This window comes from Strix aluco, chromosome 6, assembly GCF_031877795.1.
Source record: "Strix aluco isolate bStrAlu1 chromosome 6, bStrAlu1.hap1, whole genome shotgun sequence".
NCBI classification, from domain to species: Eukaryota; Metazoa; Chordata; class Aves; order Strigiformes; family Strigidae; genus Strix; species Strix aluco.
Genome location: NC_133936.1, coordinates 32,780,211 through 32,807,530, shown reverse-complemented (window position 1 = coordinate 32,807,530; position 27,320 = coordinate 32,780,211). Strand labels below are relative to the sequence as shown.

At 39.0% G+C, this 27,320-nt stretch overlaps 1 protein-coding gene across 5 annotated transcripts; it reads right to left on the bottom strand.

Annotated features, from left to right (window-relative positions):
* Positions 1 to 5,918: 5,918 nt before the first annotated feature.
* On the bottom strand, positions 5,919 to 26,762 carry GTF3C3 (general transcription factor IIIC subunit 3). 5 transcript variants are annotated; one of them, XM_074829568.1, is made up of 20 exons: positions 26,595 to 26,762; positions 25,377 to 25,479; positions 22,703 to 22,905; positions 22,157 to 22,280; positions 21,483 to 21,674; positions 21,037 to 21,202; positions 19,831 to 19,978; positions 18,076 to 18,148; positions 16,973 to 17,059; positions 15,791 to 15,894; positions 15,009 to 15,180; positions 14,349 to 14,551; positions 13,668 to 13,769; positions 12,622 to 12,757; positions 11,772 to 12,009; positions 11,216 to 11,406; positions 10,417 to 10,541; positions 9,688 to 9,788; positions 7,537 to 7,689; positions 5,919 to 6,600 (listed from the first exon to the last, which is right to left on the bottom strand). In XM_074829568.1, exons 1-19 carry the CDS (start codon positions 26,691 to 26,693, stop codon positions 7,539 to 7,541), a joined length of 2,718 nt encoding a protein of 905 aa, XP_074685669.1. In that variant the 5' UTR covers positions 26,694 to 26,762; the 3' UTR covers positions 5,919 to 6,600; positions 7,537 to 7,538. The 5 variants fall into 5 exon arrangements, 4 of the variants coding, with proteins under 4 accessions (XP_074685669.1, XP_074685668.1, XP_074685670.1 ...); XM_074829567.1 differs by lacking the exon at positions 9,688 to 9,788; XR_012623857.1 differs by lacking the exons at positions 5,919 to 6,600; positions 9,688 to 9,788 and adding an exon at positions 8,669 to 8,849 and having other exon boundaries at positions 7,640 to 7,689.
* Positions 26,763 to 27,320: the final 558 nt, after the last annotated feature.

Below are 27,320 nucleotides of genomic sequence, written 5' to 3'. Positions count from 1 at the left end.
GGGGTGGAAAACAGACCCCTCTAATAGTTTAGTTTGTTTCCTCCTCTTTTGGCAAAGGACATATTTCAGCAGCAAAGAATATTACAGGTACAAGGTAGCTTCAAGGGACTGTTTCTGTGCTTAGAACTAAGTTCTACTACACATACTTCATGTTTTGTTCATGCTCATTAACCAAATACTTCTCTGAAAGCTAACAGCTAGTATATTTTCTTCCCTGCATTCACCTCTGTTCCAGTGGTTCTCCTTCCCCTCCTACATAGCTTTTACAGATACCCTTTCAAGAGCCGTGCTTACCTTGTTTGTGCAGATTCATCAGACTTCTCCATAATTGATACTTCTTATATAGCTGTGTAATTAGCTTTTAAAAGATGTATATATTAAACTGCTAAAACTTTAGTCTCTTCTTCCATAATGACAAAGAGTCATCAGCTTCATAAAATATTGCATCTTTTCCCAGGAGAAAAAGCAAGAAGAGCTTCTCACTCACACCTCCCTGGACAGCAGGGCTCAGGACCCGATGCCTCCAGCTGAGCACCAGGAAGGCCCCTGTGAGCTGGGCAGGAAATGAGCTCACTTGGCTGGGCGACACCTGGCCCAGGGAGAGCATCACCTGCCACCACGAGACTCCCTGCTGGCACCCAGGTGCTCCAAGAATACTGAGCTTTACTTGATCTGACGTAGTTAGATAGGTCTGTATCACTGAGGCAGCCTCACAAATAAGAGGTACTCACAGGGGATCTAGGAATGCTTGTTTAAAACACAAACTCTGTTTTGAATTAACTCATACGTCTCACCTATGACTCAGGCGCTTTGCATTGCAAAGCTGATACTACTATTTATAGCAAAACAGTTACTCTTTATTTATCATTACTGTAAACTATATGCTGTTGATATGCTAGATCTTTGCTTTCATCACTTTTTGTTTTACCAGCTTTGGACTAAGGCCTGGCAGGTGCTATCAAAACAAATCTCAGACTGGTTTGTAGGGGGTTCAGGTGAATGACTGAAGACTGAGTCATGTGTCTGTGGCTGCATGCTGACGTGACTGGGACAGGAGGAACTGGCATGACTGGCTGCTTTTAATGGTAGATGATACCTGGGTCATGAGAGAACATAAGCCCTGGGATATTTTGGGAGCATATAAGGAATTCATTAGGTGTGTGATGTTATACCACACATCATCTTACCTTCATAAGAATTAGTGGAATTTGTTCAACCTATCCTACATGGAACAACACACTGGGGAAACAATAGTTGGTGCAGATGACTTATGTCATAGTATGTTGAAGATGATTACAACATGGACAGTTTTCATGCTTGTTCAATTAAGGATCAGCTCATCTTTGTCATGGCTTACTCTTCCACATGGTTTCAATACAACCTAGCTTTAGTACAGGTGCTGTTGCACTCTGATCTGCTTCAACAGAGCTGTTTGCTCTGGGATCAACGGTACTGTTTATTTCTGTGAGATCTATATATGTTGTTTGCAATACTTGTTTAGTTGGGGGGGGGGGGCAGGGGAAGTCTTGCATACCTCTGGAGCCTAGGAGTAGCCCAAGGACACACTGGAATTAGCTCATTCTGCTCCTCCAGAAATTTGGTCCTAAACTATAACTTGCATGATAGGACTCTGGACAAATTCGTGGTGACGTGAGCCTCTCCTCCCTGAAGCAAATGCTTGTTCTAAGGAACAAGAGGTGGCTGAGCACACCATTACAGTTAATGTACCTCTGAGCTTCATTCAGTTGTGCTGCTTAAAAGCAGGCCTATGCAATACAGCTTTAGGTTTGTCCCAGTCAAGCTGGTTCCTTCAGAAATCAACCGGTATCTATGCCACACCTGCTCCGTAAAGCTGCTTAGGTGGCTTAGCATCAGCTGCGCCTCTCTACCTCCACAGTGCCCTCAGGCAAACAGCAGACAAAACTGTAGTCTAGTTTTGCTTGCTATGAACTCAAACTGTAGAGTAATCGCAGCTGAAAAAAGAGTCTTCTCAAATAGCACTTACCATTTAACACTTTTGTCTATACCGAATGCTTAAGTAGGTTGCCTAACACAGGACAAATGATCCTGACCTTTGCCTGTGCAAAAGGACAAAGCACAGGCAGCTGCCTTTGTATGAACTGCATGTTGGCAGGGCAACAGCACCAACCACCCCTCAGCTTTCCCTCTGCGGAGTTTTTTACCAACATATGGTATGCCTCAAGGGCTGGTTCTTCACCCCTTCCTTGTTCCAGAGTTCCCTGCTCAGTCTAGGGCTGTGCATCTGCACTTACTCTGTACACTGAAATGCAATGTCTGATTATATGGCTGTGGCCATTAAACTTGGTACTTACAGTCTATTCCAGGTTCACCACATCCTGTTGCTGCTTCTAAACCTGTTTGGGGTTCAGGGTGGAAAGCAGTAAGATAGGTGTAATTGTGAAGGATTACTGTATCCCAGTACCTTTTAACTTTGTCACTACCTTACATTTTGGCTATACCTGCTTTAGCAAGTGATGCAGCTCAGTGAGTCACATGCAGAATGGAAGAGCTGCTCCAAATGTCCAGGACATTTTTGGGATTGGTTTTTACTCCAGATCTGCTCTAGTCTGATCCTGCTGACTGAATGCTCACTAGCAACTGGAGCACTTCCAGAAGCCATCTTCCAGTTTGCTTTCATTTGAAAGGAAACTAGTTTGTCTGCTCAAAGCCTGCTCTGCAATGTGAACCACAGCATGGTAAGTGGCAGCTCACCCATTCAAAACATCAGAAGTACACAAGACAAGAACTTATTTTCTTTAAACATAGTAATTTCAATAAAGTTGTAGCAACCTAACACTGCTGCCACCTGCAGGATCAGTAAGTGAGGTCTACAGTGCTAGCCTTTCCGCATGCTTGGTAGCTGCTAACTCTTCGTTAGTTATAGTAATATTTGTAGTATTTAAAAATGAATTTTCTAAGCAGCGAAAAGGTTGAGTTGTTTTTTTTCTTGTCAATCTGTGGCCTTTAGCAAATGTAGATGGCAGCTTTCTACACTTGCCAATGCTGGTATCAGGTAAGCACAACTGAAAAGGTATGATTCTGGTTTTAAGACAATCAGTAGGTGCTTTTATGAGCAGTCTTTTAAGTATGCCTTGGGTTAGCATTTGTTTTATATAAAATAGTTCTTTAGCACTAAACAGCTAACAAAATTATCATGGTTAAACCAAGTAGTTCGACAATATATGTAGTGTGGTTGACCAAAACTGTTACTAATTCTTTTAATGAGGCTTGAGGAATATTCCCAACATGGCTGACAGGTGAGGCTGGCATTGATTTAAGTATTCTTTCCCTCTTTGTCACTTGTTCTCAGTGACTTATGAAAGCCTTCCCAAAATTGTAATGGCTGGATTTCAAGCTTTTTCTGCCTTGCTGTTTGTTCCCACACATTCAAGATCAGGTTGGACAGGGCTCTGAGCAATCAGATCTCGTTGAAGATGTCCCTGCTCATTGAGGGTGGGGGGGGACAGACACGGGGACATGACGGGGACAGGACTAGATGACCTTTAAATGTCCCTTCCAACTCAAACCATTCTATGATTCTATGATTTTACATTTCAGTAAAATAGTCCTTACTGTGAAGGAGAATTAGGAAACATGTTGGGTTCATCTCCCCCAGTGTTAATGTTCTTGTGAGCCAGGTAAGCCTAAATGTGAATATAGCACATGCCAAAATAAATCCCATACAGATGCTCATACCCCAAGAAATATTTGTGTTTCAAACTTGCAATCCCCTGTGTATCCCCCATCCCTTACATAAAGTACAGTGGTGAAATGTGCAGCACATATTCACAACCCATTGCCTGAAAAAAAAGGCACTGTATTAGCAGCATTGCAAGTGAAACATGGTTTAAAACTTACCCCACCCTGTACTGGACAGTACAGCTATGGCTATATACTTAAAGCCTAGAGTAGCATATGTATTTTCTGTATACATCTCATGTTCTGGGCTTTGCTTTTTCTTAAGCAGATCAGTTCACATGGGCTGTTTAAACTTCTTTTTATTGGGGAGCTCACATTCGTATAGCATGTTTTGTCTCTGGCTTTGTCTGAAGTCTTGTCTCGTCTCATCTGTTACTGCTGCACCATCACAATAGAACATACTCATAATGTTGTATAAAAGCGAAATCACGAAATGGTTTGGGTTGGAAGGGACCTTAAAGCTCATCTAGTTCCAACCCCTCTGCCATGGGCAGGGACACCTTCCACTAGACCAGGTTGCTCAAAGCCCCATCCAGCCTGGCCTTGAACACTCCCAGGGATCTAAATAAAAGCTTGTTTATCTCATAACCATAAATGCAAGTTGGATACGGCTAAGTTCTATCTTCATATATAGCTTTTTCCACAAGTACTGAGAAAGCTTTAGATCACTGGCATTGAGACAAGTAGTATCTCTTCCTTCCAGATGCTCAAAATTCCTTAGAACATGCTTTCAGAACACTATTTTCTAGCAGTATGAATTTTCCAGTCCATATTGACTGGGTTTAATTAGATGCAAGTTTCTGTTATTTGGTGCTTAAAAACAATTTAGAAAGCACTTTAAAAGTAATCAGCATTCAGATTGTATTTTTCCTTTTTATTTGTATGAATGCTAAAGATTCATACCTCCTAGGTTTAAAAACTAAACTACTTCAGAATTCTAACAGCAGTAAGGATCAGAAATAAAGTAATTAATAGTAATGCCTTGATGTTGGTCAATTTTTAAGACAATTCTTAAAAAAACCCCACAACCTTTCTCTGTGTCAAGTGCATTTTAAAAAATGTACAAGCACTAGGATTCTGAGTATTTTAGACTTAGTTTTGGAAAAGAATAATGCAAAGGGAATCAGTGTACTGGCTTTATGGCTTCTGTTTTCTAAGCATTAGCTCAGTGCTGAGGGCTGTATTTCCTGAGACATGAGAAACTTTTTTCATATGAAGGGACAGGAGTCATTTGCTGCAAGAAGAAAAAAATCAGTGATGTGAAAAGGCCAATAAAGAATAAGGAAAGCTTCAGTGGAAGAATTTTTACCCCATGATGATGCAACAACGCTATGCTTGTACATAGGTTGTGAGCCAGCTCCAGCTCACACAGCGAACAGTTAGCTATCACGTCAAAAACAGCGATGCCGTATCACAAAGAATGAGATATAAAATGGAGGTAAGGGAGTCATCCTCTCCCTTCTTCTGCAGCTTATGGTTATTTAATTTATAGTTCTGCAAACCTGGCATGGGACTTTTATTTAGGCAGTGCTGCCAAGTGCTATTTCCAAGAAAAACATGCTGTCCTCTTGTGGGTCAGTCAGACTTTCTTGGTATTTGCTTCTTACCTTTATATTCTCACTATTGGCCCAGCCCAACTCTAGCGAAGTGGACATGCAATATATTGTAATTTAATGTTTGATTTGAGATAAAATTCTTACTTTTAAAATTAGTCTAGGCAATTCCACCAGACTTGTTTCTTAATCACTGATTGCAATTATGTGAAATAATTACAGACACAAACACATATGAAAGTGGGCTGAAAGCAAATAGCAATAGTTAGCTGTGATACCGTAAGTAACAAGACTGCTTGGGAGGCAACAGCACAGTTTTGTTTTCTATTCAGCAAGCTACCTTGCTGAAAAATATTTTTCAGCCTTACTACTTTGCTGTAGTGCATAACATATCCATTTCTATATATACATATATCTATATACTCCTTTGATTTATGATAAAGCATTGCATCCTGCTTCTCTTGCTGGGTTGGAAGCAGCATGCTTGCACCATCATACACTACCGTTCAACTGTCAGAAATAATTACAAACCCAGACTATTTGCAATGTACGTTAAATAATAAGCTGTATGATGTTGTTATATTATTTTTTTCTGTAAGCTATTCAGCAAGATATATGTTTGCTGAGAATGAGTAAACATTATCATTAACCTCAGAATTTTTATTAACAAGTTCAGAAGAACAACAAAGGTCACACTGATTTCAGTAAAACAGAAACCAATCTCCTTCAAATAGAACAGCTGCCAGGAATATGAACTCCTAGAAAATTCTGAATACTTTAAAGATCTTGAAATACTGAGTCCTCCATCCTCTAGGGATTAATATGAGGCCATTTCTTCTATATTAATTTACTGCTGCACATTAAAAAACCCTCATCACCAGTAAATATGGCTTCTTGAACAACCTCCCTGGTAACTAGTTGTAATATTGCACATTGTAAAATTTCCCTAAAAAAAAAACCCCAACTAACCAACAACACTGGGCTTCAGTTTTCACTGTTTGATTCTATATACAAGACTGAGCATCAGATTACAGAGCAATGCATCCAAGGAGAAGAGCTAATAACAGACACACTTGAGCATGTCAGCGTTGTGCTCAGAACACAGTCGTTGTACATAAAAGTCGTACATAAAACCAGTTTCCCCAGCACTGCATAATGCAAACGTTAATACAGAGAGTATCAATTCCACCTGCCACAAACCTCATCATACAACTGCGTAGGTATACAACATCTTTTGAGCCATTCTAGTATTTCCACTGCTCTGGTAAATAAGCGACAAGTTAAAGGCAGTATCTCTTCTCAAGTCTGTCTGATCAGTTTCTATTCCCTGTAAAAATAATGATTAAAAAAAGTTATTTATATGCAAAAATAGTATAAAACTTGAAACATGAGTAGCAATTACAGTGGAATCAAATCACATATTCACGGTTTATATAGGCTTTCAGCTGTATAGAAACAAAAGAAGTAGTATTCTTTGTGCCCTCCCTCTTTTAATGACTTTCCACATGTTGTTAATCACCAAAGAGTTTTATAATTACATACTCAAACCATTAGCTGTAAATTAGATAGCCACCTCATGAAACAGGGAAGTACTATCTTAATTTGTCTTTGTCTGCAAAGTATTTGTTTCTACAATCAGAATGTGAATCCTGCCTGTATCTTTTACATGGTCACAAGATTGCTGCTTTGAACTCCCAGCACTAACACCTGTGTTTCTTACTTTACCAACCCTTCCCATTTTCTAAATACACTTGTAATTTTTCTACCTACCCATGCCAAAGCTAGGCAAAAACTTTCTCTCACACCAGACTTGTAAATGTATGACACATCAATTATGATGATCTAGATCAATTAGAGTAAAATCATGGCTCACATGCATTTAGGCATTCTTAATACTAGTTCATCTTGCTGCATGCTGTTTTATAGCATGGGTGAGTATATAACACTTCCAGTTATAATTTATTGCACGTGATATATATAAAGTTCAGGTATTTATTCAGGTAAAGTTGTTTAGCAACCGTTTTTGCTGCTAGTTCAGCCTATTAGTAAATCCTTCAATATTCATACACCTTTGAAATTAACACATGCTTAAATACATCACCAGGTGACAACTAGATTTGGGCTTCCAATGACAAGGAATTACAATGCAAACTAAAGGAAACTCAACTACACAGATTTTATGTACCTATTTTAACTATGGCTGAGAAATTATTAACGTTGTCCCGACTTTATTCTCTGTACGTAACTTACAAAGATACAGTACCTCTAAGGTGAGAGGAGGAAGTTCAAGTACTTTTTGGTAATAGTGGATTGCCAGGTGCAGTAATCCCAGCTGGTGAAGGCCACGGCCAAGGTTGTAGAAAGACTCCTGACATGGTCCACGCAGGTCCAAGTACCGGTGAAGGAAGGAAAATCCCTGCACACATATTATGCACATTGGTGAATCTTCCCTTTCAGAAGATGGCAGTAAATTATGCTGGAGAACAGGTGTTTAAATGTATCGGTTTAAACTTTTGATCTATGCTTCTCCACAAAACCACGTGCCAGTTGAAGGCAAAACATAAGTCACATTTGATTGCTGAGACCATATGTCAGTCTCACTGCCATTGATAACAACGGGCAATCCTTTTAATAAACAGAACACACAGTTATTTAATATAGTGACTTATGGCACTAGCTTGCTAAATATATAAGTATGTATGTATATGTTTATGTAATATACACACAGATAAGACTGGGTCAAGTTCGGAAGAACTGACCACCTTAAAAAACATGCAGCCAAAGGACAGGCTACAGCAAGATCTTATTTTTCTTTAAAAATCTTTCAAAGATAATGTTCAACAACTTTTTTTTTCTTTAAAGGAGGAAAAAAACCCCAAACCTTCATTCCCCTTCCTTCACTCTTTGCCTTGAATAGCAGCAAGAAATGGTTTAATTTTACAGCTTTTCAGAATTCTACAAAATTCTGAACTCCATAAAGCACATATCAAAGTATTATTCCTGGAATGCAAGCATATTTTTTTCTTGATCTTGTGCTCCATATAAATGTTTACTCCAATACCAGTTATCAGGGAAATTATCAGTATAGCATTCTATAAAGTGGCCAAAAATAAACATCACTGAATAGCAGCATGAAAAATCCATATACCCTAAGCAGTAGGCAAGAGTTCACATCCCTTCTTGGAGCCAGCCGATGTTTTACTGCCAAGTTTCCAGCAGAATTTGAAAGAAAACTCATACCCAGAAATTCCTGTGCTATGCTTTAACAAATTTAAAGTTGAAGCACTCTGTAAGTGTTACACTTTCTTATCTTGCTTTTAAAATTGAAATAGATGCTCATGTATCTAAACTATATGACTAGCAGAATCCCAGGTGTCCATAACTGCATTGCCAACCTTAGTGTGAACACCCACTCCTCCTATGTGGCAGGCTGTGGCTCAGGCAGGGCAGCAGGACCCAACAGGTACTAGAGGCCTATTTGGGTGCTGATGTCCCAGATGTAACACAGGGCAATGCATGAAGTGACAGTGACCAGGCACCAGTGGAACAAACCAGTCTCGTTTATACACTGACATGCTGTAAAGCGAGAGAAGTGATTTGTTTCTCATCTGTAGGATGTCACTGCCTACCAGCTTGGTGTGTTACGGACTCTTCATGACTCAAGGTTTGTACCATGCTATAAAGAGGAATGGCATTAGACCAGAGCTACCTCCCACACAGAACAAAGCGAAAGACAAAGACGCATACAGTATTATTTTACATTAAAATACAGTGTTTCATTTGACAGTGAAGGAGCCCTGGGGGAAACTCAGGAGGGACAGACAGAAGAGGTGAATTCGGAAGGGAGAAATCGAGCACACAACTTTTTCATCCTCTCCCATGAATTTCATTTTGTTACCACTTCAGAATGTGATGATTCTGTTGTAAATAGAGAAGATACTTTCTAGCGACCATGCTGGTAATCAGAGAAGATACCTCCTTCAACATGAGGAATTAGTTCAGACACAAGCATCTATGATCATAGTTTAGGTCACCAGTACGTCACTGTGGTCGAATTGTTAACAACAATAGGAGCAGGAGAGGATGTAAAAATACCAAGTATAGTAAGCAAGAAATGAGAAGAGAGAAAGCAGGGAACTGTATCACCAGAGACTAACATAAATAGGACACTGTTCAAGTACATTATAAAAGGAGAACATAGCAGCCCACATAAGAAAGGCAGGCTGATTACAGAAAGAAGTGGATAAAAATATTAAAATTAGGCCAAAGTTTGCAAGTTCAAAATGTCTTAAGTTGGATACTGACATAATTGGTCTTGTTTTCGAGTAACTGAGGACCTATAGCTTTTGTCAAAATCAGTGGAAGCTACAGTTTTTCAGCAATTTCAGAAGTCATGAGAGCTCAGGATCCTCACCATATTCTGCTGACTTTGAGTTCAGTGGCCACAGGAATTAAAAGGCATTTCAGGTTAACGAAAATACTTGGTGGAGAGTAGAGGAAATTACTTTCAAGGCTCTGTTTGGAAATAATCAGTCTGTGGTTTGTAACTGGATCTGGCAGATGAAATAAAAATGTTAATAAGGAAGCTGAAAAATTGAGGGTAGCCTGAGCTGGAGTTCACAAGATCTTCACAAAGAGAGCTATAAGAGGCACCTAAAAGGGGAAAGAGAGAAGGAAGACAGGGAAAAAAACCCCACCAAGTCTGTAAAGTTTGCTTGAACATTTTTATGCAGTTTATGAGACATGTCTATGAAGGGCACGTGGCCTAGATTCTACTCTACAGCACTTCTTCTGAGCAAGGCAGGGCACGAAGAAAAATTTGGAAGAAAATCCAGACTACAGCCATCAAGACTGAAATTTGTAATATTTTCACAAACAGCTGGCAGCTGCTAAAATCTATGTGAGTAGTCATTGTATACACACAGCAGAACAAGCTATGTTTAACTAAAAGGAGAGGAGATTCAGATAGGTATAACTATAGTTCAAAAGCATACTCATTTGTGTTCATGTTTTGCCACTTCCCTCTTTTGAAAAGCCATAGTAATTATGGAAAGTTATTTAAACTCAGTATGTTGTAGCCATAACTGTCTGCAAGATACAACGCTGGGAAACACTATAGGTAAAAATAATCACACTAACTCACCTGTACTAGAAGAGCATGCCTTTTCAACACATATTTCTGAGAAGCCATGTGGATGAAAGTCAAGCCAATACAAAGACTGTACAGAGGTTCATCTGGGTTTGCACGAAAGGCTTGCACGTACTGTCCTAAAAGCAAATAATTGAATCAATATGTTTGTTGTAAAAAGCTTTCCTTAAGAACTTAAGGGCAAAAAAGAAAATCTTCAAATTAGAAATGTGTACTAAGAAAAGAAATAGTTTAATATACCTACATCAAAATACACAGGAAAAAACATGAAAGAAAATTTTATATTTTCAGCACTCCTTGGACTCTGAAGGAAGAATGCAGACCGTGATGTAAAAACATAACAGAAAACAATCAGACGCAGAAGGCAAACATGGTCCTTGCTGCGATTTATATCCTGGAGGCCACACATCTTAAGTGTGACATTTGGAGGGCTTGACTGAAAGCAGAAGGTTTACTTCAAAGGTCTGCTTAAAACGTCCAACCAACTTTATTTGCTCTTTAAAATGGTCTGTTTCTGTCCTCCTTATTCTTTATTATCATTAGTTTTCAATTATCTTTGCAAGTTAGTTATTTTTGCAATGTGTGCTAAACTTGAAGAGTGCCAGCTTAATTTTTATTAGCAAAACTCTTTAGTGATGCTTTGATTTGTGTACAAAATAATTAAAGCATCAGACTAACACTGTGAAGCCGTCTGTAATTTTCTGATGTATGAAAAAAATGACTTTAATAAATCTTTCTCAGAAAAAAAATTCACTGGTAATATTTGTTAATATTAGAACATTGATGATATTACCAAGAGCATGCTTGAAACTGCCAGATACAAACGCATTATGCCCATTTAGGACACACAATGCATGATTATCAGGATTTTTCAGCATCAAGCGGAGACAAAAGCGATGGTGACGAACATCCTGAGATTGCATAGTAACTTGATTGAAGATGTTCCATAGCTGAGGTTTATTGACATTTTCCATTACCATGATTCTATAGAATGAAAAGTATACAAGAAATTAGGAGATGCTATATAGTAAATACTGTGTCTGCAATAAACTCAACAGTTCAGGGAAGGTAACAGGGAAGAGACACTCAAAGAGCAGGTCAATGACTGAGGCAAAGTTGAGAGTGAAAGACAGAACCAGTCGTTCTGGCCAAATCAACCAACCTACTGTATTATGCGTTTTTTTGAATCAGAGGCCATCAGAAAGCTCCTTTAGTTTCAATAGCCTTATCTGTTTTAGTGAAAGCTGGAAAGCATCAGCCTGCCGCCTTTAGCAATATTTTCAGCAGTATGACTCCAGCCTCAGTGGAAGCCATTACAGAAGAGATTGCTCTACCTTCTCAGTACCCACCTGATATAATTGTACGCTTTTCTGAAGTTCTTGTCCAAAATTGCAGCAGAGAGCCCAAAGTATTCCAGCTCCTTGCGCTTTTGTCTATCATCATAAAACGAGTAATATTCCAGTGAGGAATCCACTAGTAGCTCTGCCTCCTTGTACCGGGAGAGGTCACACAAGGAATATATAGCCTTTAGGAGGAGGTTCCACCAGTCATCTTTTGTCAGAACACTCGTGAGAACAGCAAAAATTGCTAAAAACATTGAAGTCAGTAAGTTGAGAAAATTAAGAAAGCTAAACATCAAACTGATCTTTTCAAAAATATTCTCAGCATTAACAAGTAAAATAAAGATAAAATATTTACTCTTTTCAGTTAAGTTTGTAAAACACCAGCAAAAAAAGTCAAAACTTGGGAACAAATGGCAATAAATACACACGGTTCAAGTTATAAACATGCTAAGTGAATGCATTAAAGTTACTCTTCCTAATCTACCAAATGGTGCTTAAGAATGTGCAGTCTGACTCAGCTGAGTCTGGACCAGGTGAAAATTCACACCACTTTTAAAACACGCATTTCTATTATGTTCTAGATTTGTGTGTATGATATTTGCACTGAGGAGAATGTTGGACCACATGACATCTAGAGGTCCTTCTCAATCTGAATTATTCTATAACCTTACTAGCTTTCTCTGAATGGGGATTGTTCCCTTAAATTATCTTCATTTTTGCTGCCTTCTTTGCCCTAGAAATGAAGCAATGTTAACATGAACTGCATAGGTTTAGCATGCAAAATAGTAATGTTTATTTCATTTTTCAGAACTAAGGAGTTCATCTTGTTGCTTTGTTTTTAATAAACATTTGTTACCTTTCGCATCGCAATTTGCTGTCTCTTGGTCGTCATTGTCAGAAATTTTATCCCTCGACACCTTAATAAGATAGAGGTGTCTCTCTCCAGATTTGGAACTAGATATCAAACACACCTGAGCTCTGCTCATTGCTACCTAGAAACAAATTTAAGGGCAGCATTTCAGGTTACACTAATACATCCTATGACAAAGGCAGCTTTACGGTCAATCCATTTTGCTCACATTGCTTGTCAAAACAGACTGCAACTTAGAAACGCCACAATAGAGCAAGATCATGAGAGAAAACATTCCCAACAGGAGTATTATCTCTACCTTGTCTCGTACTCCACCACAAACTGGGCTATGCAAAAGAAATATACTAACTCTTTAAATGGCTTAAAAGGCTTCTCCTGGGATTGGAACATCCCTGTATATATTGAAATCAAAACTATTTGCATAGAGGCATGACAAGAACAATGCCTTTCTGAACCAGTTTCAGAAATATGTGGATAGTCAGCTATTCAACCAGTGTAATACAATAGTAATGCCTCTGACCAGATGGATCAAATTGAGGTCTAAATATTCCCCTCCGTCACTCCCTATTTAAAAATCAAACAAAAAACAACACAAAACCACCACCACTGTATTTACTGGCTAAACAGATTCTTCTTTGGTCAATTTATTAAAAGAAAATATTTTTTAAAAGTTTAAGAAATTTAAAAGAAAATTGTTGAAATAGAAGCCATTATCAACACTTCAAGAAAGCACTATGCTGACTGCTAAAAAGGTAAGCAGCTTTAGTATTCAGTATGTTCTATGTACACTGAGAAACAGGGCATTGAAGTCACTGTATTAACAATTATACACTCAAGTGGTCCTCTGTTCTGAACACTACAGGCTGGAACGCCAGTATTATAGACTCCCTGCAAGATTATTACCTAACAAAATTATGAAAGCATTTGCATATAAAAAACATTAACGTACCTCCTGAGTTAGTTTGTCGCTTGTCTTAACCCAACTCATAGCTGTCCAATTTCTTAAAGCGTAGCTGGAAAGATTGGCTTACCTTCAACAGCATTGCCAGCATTGTCAGTAAAGTGTCTATGTAACCATACATTTTGCCTTGGGAATACAACAGTGTCGAACGATGGAGGAGTAGCTTTAATTCCTAGATAATATTGAACATGATTATTTAACCTCTTGTACAGAGACTGAGTTTCTAAAACAAACAATTTTGACTCAATACAGTACTAATAGGCTTGTAAAAGCTTCCAGAAAGCTCTAAGAATCTTAGCAGCAGCAGTTAAAGATCTCCCTAAATTGCCCTGCAATACTTACTGTTTCAAATTCTCAAATTTCAAAGAAATTCAGCACAACTCTTACCTATACTGAGGGTGCTGCTGGAGAGGGGATACAGAACCTTTGCTATGCCATCAGTCATAAGTAGCAACTGCTGATCAACTTGATGCAGTGATTGGCATCAAGACTGGTTCTCAGTGGCCAAGAGCATGTACATCACACAGAAGTAATCAGGTGGGGAAATACTGATAAAATGGTCAGGGAGAAAGAGCCATGAGGACTCATCCCTGATACTCTGTAATGAATCACTCACTGTGCTCTGAAGGCTCACCATGCTGTACATAAGCAAGTCTCAATCCCTGGTCCTATACAGTTGACATCTTTGACCACTACCACAGTTGAGCGTAATAATACATCCTAAATTGGAGACAGAGAACACTTTACCCACCTGCTGGGCGGCGTTAGCATCCTGAGCCAGTGTATCTGGATCATACATTGGTTCCAGAGCCTCCAGAGCTTTTTCAGGTCGGCCCAGCTGCTGCTGAAGTGTTGAGAGTGAGATTCTTGCATCCAGATGCAATGGAGCAAGATCAACAACTTTGGCATAGCTCTCTGCGGCACGCTCCATGTGTCCCAAAGCCTTCAAGCACTCTAGAAACAACATAAACAACACAATACACTTAAATGGCAGAAGAAGAAGATTTCAAAGCTTGCAAAATAGTTAACATACTTTTCAGATACTTTTCAGTTAAAACCATCCAAAACATGTATTAAGGTGAAAATATTCAGAAATACGTACTGATGCATCCACAGTTTCACTTAAAGCATCATAAGTTGACACAGGATGGAATACAGAATAGATGCTGTTTCACTTACATGAAAATAAAGTATTTTTAGCTGAAGTAAATTTCAATCTATATGAAGAACAAGAAAACACTACATGACAGGGTTGTCATAATAAACTCCAATTATAGTTTTGCAAGTACCAATTATCATTCAACATATGAATCTAAAATTCCTATGATCCTAGATAAAGGTGCCTGGAAATGCTCAGCATTGTATTATCATCTCTCAGTACCACGTGTTCAGGAATCCTGCTTCTTCTCACCCGCATGCCGAAGCCAGACAACAGCCAAGTTGTATCGTTCTGAACAGACAAGAGAACTCAAGAGAGGCAGTGCTGAGTTGTATTCTCCAACATCCAGAAATGCCTCTGCGACGTCCAAATACAAGTCACCCATTTCTTCTGGATTTTGTTCCACCAGCGTTGTCAAAAGAGGCTTTAAAAAAAAACCGCACAAAACACTAAAAGCACACATAACCAACGAGAACATTTCTTTAAGGTATGGTTATTGGAAGCTCACATTTTTAGGTGATGATTTTTATTCTATTTGCATTCTGAACTACACTCCCTTTATTTAAATGTTAGTTTAAAAGTGAAAAATAAAGATCTGAATTTCAGAATTCCTGAAAAAGCCACATTTTTCTATTCTAGACATTTCACATCCATACATTTCACATCCAGTGGGTGAAAGCACCCATCAGTGAGAAGTGCTCTTTAAGAAAGAAGATTTCGTAGGGCTTCAAAACAAAGCAAAGATGTGTTCCTTAGTGTTCAACAACTTTGCAATGTGGTCCCAGGCCTGTCATAGCACACAGGCTGTGATTTACTCTGCTTTAGTAATACTTCCACTGGAGGCATAATTTGTAAGTTCAGAAATAGTATTTCTGCTATTGCAAGTTTGCTAGGTTTCTCTCTTGGAGTGTGAGGGAAGCAAAAAACATCTCCATGGCGCTCTCAACTATCTCAGTCGTAGGAAGACAGGATTAATTACTTGCTTTAGTAATTTATTAGAACGTCCCCCAACTTCTGAGCTGGTTTCTACTTACATTGAGCGGCTCTAGGATGTTCAAATGAACCAAACACACCATCAGCTTGACCGTGATGTCTATGGGAACACCCTCAGGTATGCAGCAGCTGACCTTCTCCACAGCTGTGAGAAGATGAAGAATTTCTTTCTGAACCCATAGGCTTTAACAAGCACTTCACAAGCTCCACATCTCCTCCAGGCCATGTTCAGCTCCACTGAAGAAAATATATTCTCATCGACTCTAGCCAATGCTGGTGTAGGCCTGGCCTCTCCCCTTATTTTATATCTTTCCCGATAGTTGGAACAACTTCTTCCCGCCATCTCTGATACTAATAATTTCATGTGAAGCATCAAGTGCTGTCAGTCTACATTGACTTCAACACCAGGATCCCATGGGATGTGCTTAGAGCCTTCACCTTCTTAAGATGTGCTTGCTTCAGAAAGCTTTCCTTTAGCAATTTATGCACCTGTACCCTGTTCTCCTTGCCTTTTGAAAGAAATACCCTGTATTAAGGTATTTGTTCTTATTAAGCTAAATCCTGTGTACCAGGGATCTGGCTGTATACATTGTTAGACACAGTTAACTACAGAACTTTACACAACACGTAGACAGAATGCAATCTGATGAGAATGCAAACACAAGACAAACTAGCTTCCCATGACAATACTAGCAAATTAAAGGTCACACAGCAAAACTCCACTATCATATTTCCTTCACATGCAGTCATGACAATTCCTTAACTACCCTGTTTAAGTTCTCCTTCACCTTAATTCTTACACCAGGCATTCAAAGGGTGATTGTTATAACCTGAGAAAACTGTGATTTCCAACATAAGGCTTCCCTATTACATTCTACATCCTCATCCAACTACTGCAAATCACAACATGCAGATTAATTCATCATTCTCTGAACACCTTAATAGCCAGCATCAGAGTAAATATTCACCTACTGATAAATTCTTACAAAATTAAAAATTTTCTTTTCGAAGTGGGTATGCCCTGGGAGAATGCTTTTGGCTTTGGTGGTTGGCTGGGTTAGAATTAAATTCTGAGTAAGGAAGACTGTACACAAGAAATGTTTTCTGGATGAAGCCTTATTTCTCTGCTGTTAGAAACCTTTCCCTATTTTTATATGATTGCAGCCTGGTTCCTGAGCATATGATCAGTTCATAGACTTGCACAAAATTTAAAAATTACTTACCTGCAGCACTGGATTCAGCAACTGGATGATTTTGGTCGTCAGTCACTGCCTCCTGGCTTTCCTGAGTTTCTACCGCTGGCCCTGTATCTTTTTAAAAATATAAGCAGAGTACCCTAGTAACACCAGCTAAGCCAAAAGTTACTTGCTTTTGAATCCATGATCGATTGGTAGCTTACTCTGACAAGTGGACGTTTTGGGGTTTTTTTTTGAAAGGACAGCAGAGCAAGAAGCAGTTAAAAACCTATAAAGCAACAGACGGTGGGGAACCAAGCTCTTGGGTAGTTTAGGTCTTAAGAAACTGCACACCCCCGGTAACTTGGCAACACCGTGTTATAATTCCTAGACTCATTAGTTTTGCTTCTTATAAATTATCTATTAAAAGCCTCTACCAGGACAGTTCTTCATTGATCAACTGTATTTTTACCTGGTCCATTAAAGCAAAAAACCAACAGAAGTATCTTATACCTACACTGGGTTTGAACCGTATTGCTGAAACAACCAACTAGTTTAATCACAGAACAGACTGTCTGCTTTTGGAGTTGGCATGTTGTGACCATTCTACAGCCCACACAAATGTCTTCAGACTTAAGCAATGACTTTCCCAAAGCAGCTTTCTCAAAGACAAACTACTTTATTCAATTACAAGCTAATAACCCTAGATTTGTATATACTAAAACATTTAAATGTTTAATAACAGAAGTAGAGTTTATGAAGAGTATTAGTCTCAGGTCAAAGGTTGATATACTTGAGTATAGATGCCGCTAAGCTTATCTAATTTTTTTTCAGAAGCTATTTAACTGGCAGAAATAACTGGTCTGATGTGAACACTCAGAGGAATGTTTAGAACTTTGAAAGGCCTCCAGTTGCCTGGAGAGCAGTCCTTGTCCTTAATGAGTCAGCAGGGCTAATTGGACATCAGAGTAACCCCTTATAGAAAGCTGAGGTCAGGCCATGTAACTCATTAAAAACACAGAAAAAGTTTCCAAAGAGAAAAGCCTGTCAACATGCATGAAAATATACACATGAGCTGAAAAGGTAACAGAAAGAAAGATGTCATATTAGATGAACAGCAGGGTCATATTAACCACTTGTTAGCTATTTACCTTTTTTATCCTCGGTTGGACTTTTTTCTGATACTTTCTTTTCAAGTACAATTCCTGCAAAATCTGTAATAACCTAAAACAGACAAGTAACTCAGGTCATTTAAAAAATTAAAGGATATATGGAGTAACCAGTCTGGATGGCAGTTGTTTTAGACATCACAAAAGTTATCAGAACAAAAGCTGCATTGATATCACATGGGGTTAGTTGACTAATATTGAGTTTGATCAATTTATGTCTTAGTCCAGAAATAGTGACAAAGATGATCCAATCAGCATCTCTTTAGCAAATACAACAGTTACTTTCATCACAACTAGAAAAGGTTTTAACCTTTATAGCTTCTTTTAATGCCTTTTGGAAGATTGCAAAAGAAAGCAAAGTACTAGGTAAACAGCTAAGCTCTCCACAGATCTTTCCAAAGTGCTCCAAGAATTCCTCAGAATTGCAAGGAAACCATATGGTTTGTCTCAGTTAAAAGAAATAATTAAATAAAATTCACAGCTACATACAGACATTTTACAACAGCCCTGGTCATACACATCATGACCTCAATAAAACTAGTATAATTCAATAGAACAACTAATTAAAAAAAAATAGCAACCAAAGACAGACAATTCAAGACATTCACTTGCCAATGGGGAGCTGTGAGAAGGGAAATGCACAAGCGTAAAGGACCATTGGTCTAAGACCCAATGCAGTTCGGTATTTTGTTCATGAATTGAAAGTAAATATTTAAGTCCTTACTGTTGTCAAAATAAGAGTGATAAACACAGAGTACATGGCCCTTGGAGGAACATACCAGATGACTGTATTAAGATAGTTATTTTTTAAAGGCTCAGTTTACCAGCTCAGATAGAGTTTCAGCTACCCAGGAACAAGAAAGACCATCACAGGAATAGACCCAAGGAGAACCATCAAGAAGAAACAGGGGAACAGTTCTATGCCCGAGTACTGTAATAATAAACATGGCAGCTAAATACTGTGTACATAAAATTGACTGATTTTTAAAATGGGAAGAAGTACAGAGAAGGGTCAGAGGAAATGTTTGCAGGCTCATGATGCTTTGCACTGACAGACAGGAGATATATAAAAAAAAAGAGGTAATTTAATATCAGCAAATAAGAATGTTCACAAGGAGAAAGTCCAAACTAATAGTGTCTCTTCAATCTATCTTGGAAAGTATAACAATGGTCAGATACTAAAGTCTTTCCTCTCAAAACCAGACCAAATCAACTTGGAAACATGCCTCAAAAGTGAGGGTTAAGAACAGCTAGAACAGATTGGGAATGCATAAGTGATCTTCTCCAGTTCCTGATGCCTTAGAGTCAAGATATATTGTCTTTCTGGAATGTATGCTTGATGCTTAATGCATAAATTATAAAGCACCAAGGTCTGCATTTGAACCATTAGACCATTCAGTGGCACCCTTTTAACCTTCAACTCAGAGAATGTCCTTTGCTGGCAGTACTCACAAAACCTGCTCGTAGGTCTTCTCTGGCTATTAAGATTATGGTAGTTGTAGAGAAGAAGGATCCCAAAATTTTAAACCCAAAACAGCATACAAGTCTAACTTATTAAATCAAGCCATTAACTACAATGCTAATTACTACAGAACTAATATCAAGCAATCTGTAACTGATCAGTTCTATCACTATAGAAACATGACCATATTTAAGCACTACAGGAATACAAACTGTCCATCCTGACTGGCAAAGAGGTGCTGAACATGATACAGAAATGCATTTAATTCTCCATACCGCCAGTGCTTTGTCATACTGTTTGGAAGAAATATATAGTTCAGCTGCAATGTTAACATCTTCCATAGAGACAAGGCTCTGGTGTTTAGTAAAGGCTTCTTCTATTATCTCAATAGCAGAGGTCACATCATTGGCTTCATAATAACTCCTATAAAACACAGATATGAGATACTAAGTATTTGAGATAAATGACAACATATACTTTGAACACTAGCAAAAGGATTTTCTATTTCTTTTATTTTTGCCTATTAGCAAATATTTTCATTAGCAAGAGTTAAGTTACAAAAGACAGTGAGAAAGGGGGTGGTTTTTCTTTCCTTACAAGTGTTGATAGTTATGTACTTTAAATAATTACCATTTTTTTTCATCCCCATTATGTTAGGACATTACTGGAGTTTTCATCACAATATCCTGCAACTTGAGGCAGGTATCAACAATGAATCACATTGACCTCATTTCAGAAAAACCTTCAATAATAATACTGTTACAATGCATGTCCTTGTATTTTTTTTGGTGCATTTTACAACCACGAAGATCAAAAGACTTAAACTGTTTTGAAACAGGCCAATAACAGCTTTCTACAAGTTATGCATGAGAAAGCTGAGATATAAGGTAGTTAAATGACTTAATAAAAACTACGATAAGAGAGCTACACACTTTAATCACAAGCCTTCTATGTCTCAGGGAAGCTTCTATGACTTGGTCTGCTCTCATTAGCAGAAAAGGGGAGGAGTCAGATTTCTACTTGCTCCAGAAATTAATCAAAAATGACATATAAACTATATGCTGTTGCAGATGGTCTGTATTTCAGATTGAATACTTTGTTTCATTCAGATTTTCTGGCAATAAGTTTCCGGGTTTCTAGTGATATTATATAGATTAAAAACGTACTGCATTTGTACCTAATTGTCTACTATTGGCATTTTCTCAGTAATCAGTATTTGCACTTTATTGTCTTACACTAAGAGAATGCAAAACTTCTAAGATGATGACTGATCCTACATGGAGTAACTCCCACATGTCAGGCTTTGGAAACATCACAATAGTTGAGGAGTGAATGCCTGTGTGGGGGTCACCCCCAGCCAAAACACCAGCATTCCTTGATTTCATCTACACATCCAGCTTGAACCAGCTGCAGAGCTTAATAATACCAGCTTTTGAGAAACTCTGGAAAACCAAATCACAGTATTTTAAAATCCAACTTACTTTGCCATGTCTCTAGCCAACTGCATAAAGCGCTCTCCATCAGAGGGAGACAGGAGATTCAAAATACGCCTGTAGCCATCCATTGCCAGCTTGTGTTCCCCCAGCTGTTCATACAGGCTTGATCTCTCCCACAGATAACGCACGTTGGTTGGGTCATATTTCAGAGCTACAAGAAAAAGCGTATTAGTAACCTAGTTTAGGAAAAGGCAACAATGGATTTCACATTCATTTCCCTGACCAGGTGAACGTTAACGGACACGCACAAGGTTTTGGTAAGAGAAGGATAGCCTATATTAAAGATTCATTAATCTTTTACCAAAGTCCGGACAAAGGTACCAGAATCTGAGCAAACTGCAGCAAACTAAATCAAAAAGCATAAGAAAACAAAATTATTGCCATTAGCATCTAACATTTCTTTTAAACTACCAAAATGGTTGCTACGTTACCTTTTGTGTAGCAAAAAACAGCCTGTTTAATGTTGTCCTGTTCCAGTGACATTTCTGCTAGTCTAACCCACTCCTCAGTATCACTAGGATTTAAGTGAGCTGCAATCAGTTCAAACTGTAATGACTTCTCCATGTCACCCTGGTCTTCATAGATCATGGCAAGAGTGGAAAATGGCTCATGAGCAAGAGGAGCTGTGAAAAGACAAAAAGAATGACTAAGAACTATTGTTTTAAGACCACCTTGAAAACAAGTAACTTGCCTTCCTGCAAACAACAGATATTATATGAAACATCAACATTGCTCTGTTTAAATCCAGAAAAAACTTGCAGACAAGCTTCCAATTCCTTTTTAAAAATTATTAAACAGCCTGACTGAATCTAACAACAACCATTTATAGCATTTTTGTACACTGTAAGTCAGGCTGATGTTTATACCTTGGTTCTACAAAGACAATAAAAGCAAACTGTGTAAAACTAAGCAAAGGCTAGGGTGTTAGTTTCTTTTCATAAGCAAAACAATAAAGGAAATGCACTACATATTCTTAATTCCACACCAGTTATACAGTGACTTTCCTTGTACTGAGTCTTTTCATCATCACTGAAGCCACACTGAAATTTCCCGATGCACATGGCACCCATCCTTAAAGCCAAAAAGTTTTACCATTCTAACATACCTTGTCGAATGATTTCCATACACATTAGAATAGCTTCCTCACGTTCTCCTCGAGCAAACCTGATATTGGCCTCTCCCATCAGACCCCTCAAGGCACGAGGAAGTTTGCTGCGAGGTCTTTTCTCCTAAATGGAAATGGGATATTATTTCTACTGAGGATTCAGTTGTGCCCAAACTCAGGAGACACCAGTCACACTTCTGCTTAACACAACCTAATAACAAGTTATTTAAGTACTAGCAATATTAAAATGACTGACCAAAGTATTTGCTAATTTTCATAACTGACAGAGTAACTCTGATAGCCAATACAAACATAATCCAGACACTGGAAAAATTCGCTTCATTATTTCTGAAAGTTTTCGAACAGTAATCTATAGTAATTTTTTAAAAAAACAAAAACAGGCAACACCAACATAAGCAGAAGTATCCTACACAGAATTATTTTCAGACAAGTTTCTCAGCAAGTAGCTAAAAATCACACAAACTGGCGTTTATGCACTATGCTTCAGGAGATACAGGGAAGTTACATGAAAGTTTAAATACTTGCTTTCATCATTTTCTTGGTCTCTCGATTAAGTACCATCTCCAACACAAAAACATCTCCAGCTGTGGGTTGCTCAGCAGTTTCTTCTTCCTCTTCTTCTTCTTCTTCTTCTTCTTCCTCTTCATCCTCCTCCTCCTCTTCATTTTCCCCAAGCATGGACGCAAAGACCCGATGAACAGATTTACTGACGCCATCTGAAGTTTCTCCTGGTTGAGAAAGAAGCAAAAAAGGTTTATGATATAATCAAGAGTACACGCTGCTTATCCAGACAAGTGCAGAGAAAAGAGAATTCTTCATAATTAGTAGCCCTCTTGAAACAGCTATTCTATAAGAAAAAGGCCTGCAGAAATGCAGAAAAACTATTAACAACCTCTTTGGTTTTAAAACTCTGCGTTACTCATCACCAATGCTTAGCATACCCCAGCCTCTAACATTTTTTGGATATTTGAAATGAAAGCACAGAGGAACACACAGAACAAAGCAACAGTTTATTCAACATTTTTCTCAATCCATACCAGAGAAGCATATTAAGCAATTTTCAAGCACTGAACTGGTTGGATGGAATAAAGCTTTTCAGCTGAAGAGGCTAAGTGAGCAGACAATTATACTAAACAATAATGCAGCAAACAATTTTTAGAAGTAATTTAAATGAAGATCTTGTAACCATTCTATTCATGACAATAAGTACCTTTTAACATGTGTAAATGCAATATTCACATTTCTCCAGAAAAAGAAATAACAAAATTAAAATAAATGATGCTATATATCCAGAATAAATATGCTTAAAGCATATAATTCTAAAAATCTTCACATTTTTTAATTACAACTTTTCATTACTAAGTTAACCCAGGGTTATAACCACCTACAAGTCTGTATCTATGCAAAATGTCAAAATATGTAGTGTACAAAGGTTACAGATTGGACATCTGACTATTTGATAAAAGAATAACCACAGTATCAAGTTGGGACTGAAAAATAAATCTATCATGTATTGCCCATATACAAGAGGGAATTGGGTACTACACAGTTTATGGTTACTTTTTTGGTTATTTTTTTTTTTTTCTGACTTGGATATTAAGCACCTAAAAATCAAGACTCTTCTTCTTCCCCATCTAAAAAATAAAATTATTAATTTAATTTCCCTTTTATTTCAGTCTTGGCTGCAAGAATCATCTGAAGATTGTAGCGGATTAGCTCTGAAGATCTGTGTATAAAAAATGATTTTAACAACAACTTCTTCTAACATTTTTCTTCTGAATAGCCTGATTCTAATAGCAGCTCTTCAAATACTGATAAATATTACCAATGATTCCTTGATTCTAACTGCTCTTAAGACTTCTGTGTTCTCTGTACTAAGAGCAGAAGTAACACTCTCATACAAACCTATCAGGATATGCTTTTTCTTAGATCAAGATGATGTGCATGAAAAAACATGTAACAGACTGGGTGGAATACAGAGCAGAAAAGAGCAGCTTGGAAGTATTTCAAAGACATCAGCAAAAAGAAGGGGTCAATAAGGAACCACAGATATCTGGCTCCAGCCACACTTCCAGAGTTCATTTTCTGTCCTTCTAGGATGAGGTCTGGCTGTACTTTCAAAATCGAGGCTCTTACTGGCTGGGGCACCATGTCGATTCCACACACATGAGAGAATTTAAGGCCTTTTTTGAAATTTAAGGAAAGAAAAAAACAAACCACAATGATGAGAATTTGCAGTGAAAGTAGCAACAGGAGTCTAAGTACCAACAGAAATGGATCAAAAATCAAACTTCACTATCTCACAGCATTGGTGATTCCACAAGAATATGCCCTGACCAGTACATGGAGCACAGCTTCTGAAGAGAAGGTGTCTGAAACAGACTGCGGCACTCTAAATCCCAAACTCAAACCCAGAACCTGAGGCACAGGATCAACAAGCACTGGTACAAACTAAAGAGAGAAGTGCTGCTCCTACCACTTCCTGCACATACTTTCACTATGTAGGAACCCCAAGGAAGTTCAACTTATTTTGCTAAGGCACCTAAGGAAATACTACCAACCCAGTAACTGCACAAAGAAAGCCAGCCAGGGAATTTGTGGCTAGGAATATCCAGCAGAAAATAAGGAGAGAAATAAATGTAGGCACTCTAAGCAGACCAAAGGATAACTGAGCGGGAGAAAAAACACAAAGAAAGAGAAAAAAACCCCTCCTCTTTTTAGCTCTTTTATTTCACTTTGCATGACAATGGAAGAAGGCAACACTCACACAGTAGAATCAAATATCCTGAAACATTCAAGTCTCAGCAAAAGACAAGCAAAGAGATAAAGAGCAAAAAAGCCAAAACGAAACAGAAGACTTTTTGAGGTAAGTTAAAAACTTCGAATTATTTGTAACTTTAGAGAGAGTGAATAATTAAGACCATGCGGTTAAGAAGCCAGGAGGGAAAAAATGGAGGGTTTCCCAGAAAATTATGGCAAATTGGCCAGATCCAGCCCCTTAAAAACATTGAACAAAGTTAAAACCCTGGCTACAGTTCGGAACATTCTACAAAGATATACATTCTAACAATGTGCTTCAATACCCACAGGTTCAAAAAGAAGCAGTCACATATTTATAAAAAGTCAGCTGTCAGAGAGCAAATGCTGTCAGTGACCTCTTAAATGCATTTTTCACTGAAATTATTACATTAACATTTACCATCAGTTTCATCCTGACTTTGGGATTTGCCAGATGCTTTTCTGGATGAAGATGGAGCCTCTACATCCTCAGCATTTTCCTCAGCAGACGCATTTTCGCCATCCTACGCACACCAACAATATTAGTTATCAGCTTTACAACGTGACTCATTCCTATTTTCCCTAATACTGACAATTAGAATTTAGACCACTGGTTTCCAGCTTTTGAACTGCTAGTGAAACAGGTTGAATAAGCGTTATAGTTTTAAATGAACAAAACCCAGCATTACTTGCATTCAAGACATTTATATTCTTATCAATGTGAGGTGACTCAGATGGTGACTGTTCACATTACTTTTGACTGAAGAGACTAGTCTGTTCCTTATCTAGCATTACAGTAAGACAAGATGACATGGTTGACTGTATTTAAAAAAGTTACAAATGTGTGACAAATCCTTTTAGAAGCCTACTTTTTTGAACACAAAATGAAATAGCAAAATAGCACTTGTTAATCCAGTAAGACGGTTGTCCTAGGATATCACTTGTCCTTCCACGACAGCTGAGTTCTACTAAATTTGCTCTCTGAAGACCAGGAAATATAGAAACTCAGTTGCATTTTGACATAAAGATGGCAAAGTTAAAGTTAACTAAAACACTCCAACCAAGCAATTATGAGACATGATACCTCCACCTGCTTAGACACAAAGCTGTGTCTATTGCAGTATTTTTGGCTGCCAAGAAGCCAACTACCAAAAGGAGTCAGACTTGATCTTTTCCTTAAATCTCAGACAGAAGATGGTGAGGGAGCAGTAGCAGTATACACTGAGGGTTTATATCAAAACCTGCTTCTACTCATTGCTCCAGCCTATAGAGAAAATTAATTACGGTGCCTGAAGGCACCTGCCACTAGCTTTTGCCAAGTCCAGGGATGCAAGACACACTGGCGTGAAACAAAATGCTGCATTCTGCACTTCTGAAAGGTGTCCGCTGCCCTGAACAACTTGCTCTACCAGCACCTAATGACCCTTACAAATTGCAGTCAGTTTCTTAGCATTTTTGCACAGACATTAACAATTATGTAGACATAATCAGTAGCTGGGCGCAGCAGCACTTAACATAAGCCCCCCTACCACACAAGAGGAAGCCTCGCTGCTCCCGCAGTGGGCCGCGCCCGGGCAGGTGCCGTCACGGAGGGAGCGGCCGGGCCGGGCCGGGGGTCTGTCAGGCGGGGCAGACTCACCTTCTCGCGGCTCTTGCGCTCCTCTCGCCGCCGCTCGAACTCCTCGAAGGAGATCTTCCCCTCCAGGTAGTCGATCAGCTCCGGGCTGAAGCCCGACATCGCGCCGGCGCCACCCAGGAGCGGGAGCGGCCGCCGCCGGGGAACCTTGTTCAGGGCAGGACGCGGGTCCCTCCCGTTATGGCGCCCGCCCCGCCCCGCGCCCTCACGCACGAGTTCCGCCCGCCGCGGCCCGGCCCGGCCCGGGGAAGCAGCGGCCCTGGGAGCGGGCAGCCGAGGGCTGCGGGCCGGAGGGACTCCCGGGCCCGGGGGGCTGCGGGGAGCTGCGGCCGTGGGCGCTGCGACGGTGCTGGCTGCCTCGCAGGGGCCAGCGACGGAAAAGCAGGAGGCGTGAGGAAAGCGCCTCTGTTCCCGGCCTCACTGCAGGTGTTAGATTCTCTTTTATTTCCCCAGAAATGGGTGTGATTTTTCCAGGGGAAGGGTTTCTTAACTTCATATACGTACACAGCCATCGTGCGGATGACTTATTGACTGGGGCACGGTCAGAAATGGGTGGGAGGGCCTGGGGGTGAGGCACAAGCAGGCAGCGGCCCTGGGGCAGGTATTGCCCCATGCGCTTCTCTCTACCAAGAAGCTAGAAGGCTTCTGGTAAGAGTATCTGAAAAATTGCTGCAAAATACCATGTGACATCTAGTTTTAATAAATTGAAAGGTAACATTTATTTACCAA

Coding starts and splice junctions, on each gene's coding strand:
- GTF3C3 (XM_074829567.1), bottom strand. CDS start 26,693: ATGTCGGGCTTCAGCCCGGAGCTGATCGACTACCTGGAGGGGAAGATC. Junction 19,979..21,036: donor TTGGCTAGAGACATGGCAAA/GTAAGTTGGATT, acceptor TGTGTTTTATAG/GAGTTATTATGAAGCCAATG. Junction 10,542..11,215: donor CAGTTTCAAGCATGCTCTTG/GTAATATCATCA, acceptor ATTTGCTTTTAG/GACAGTACGTGCAAGCCTTT.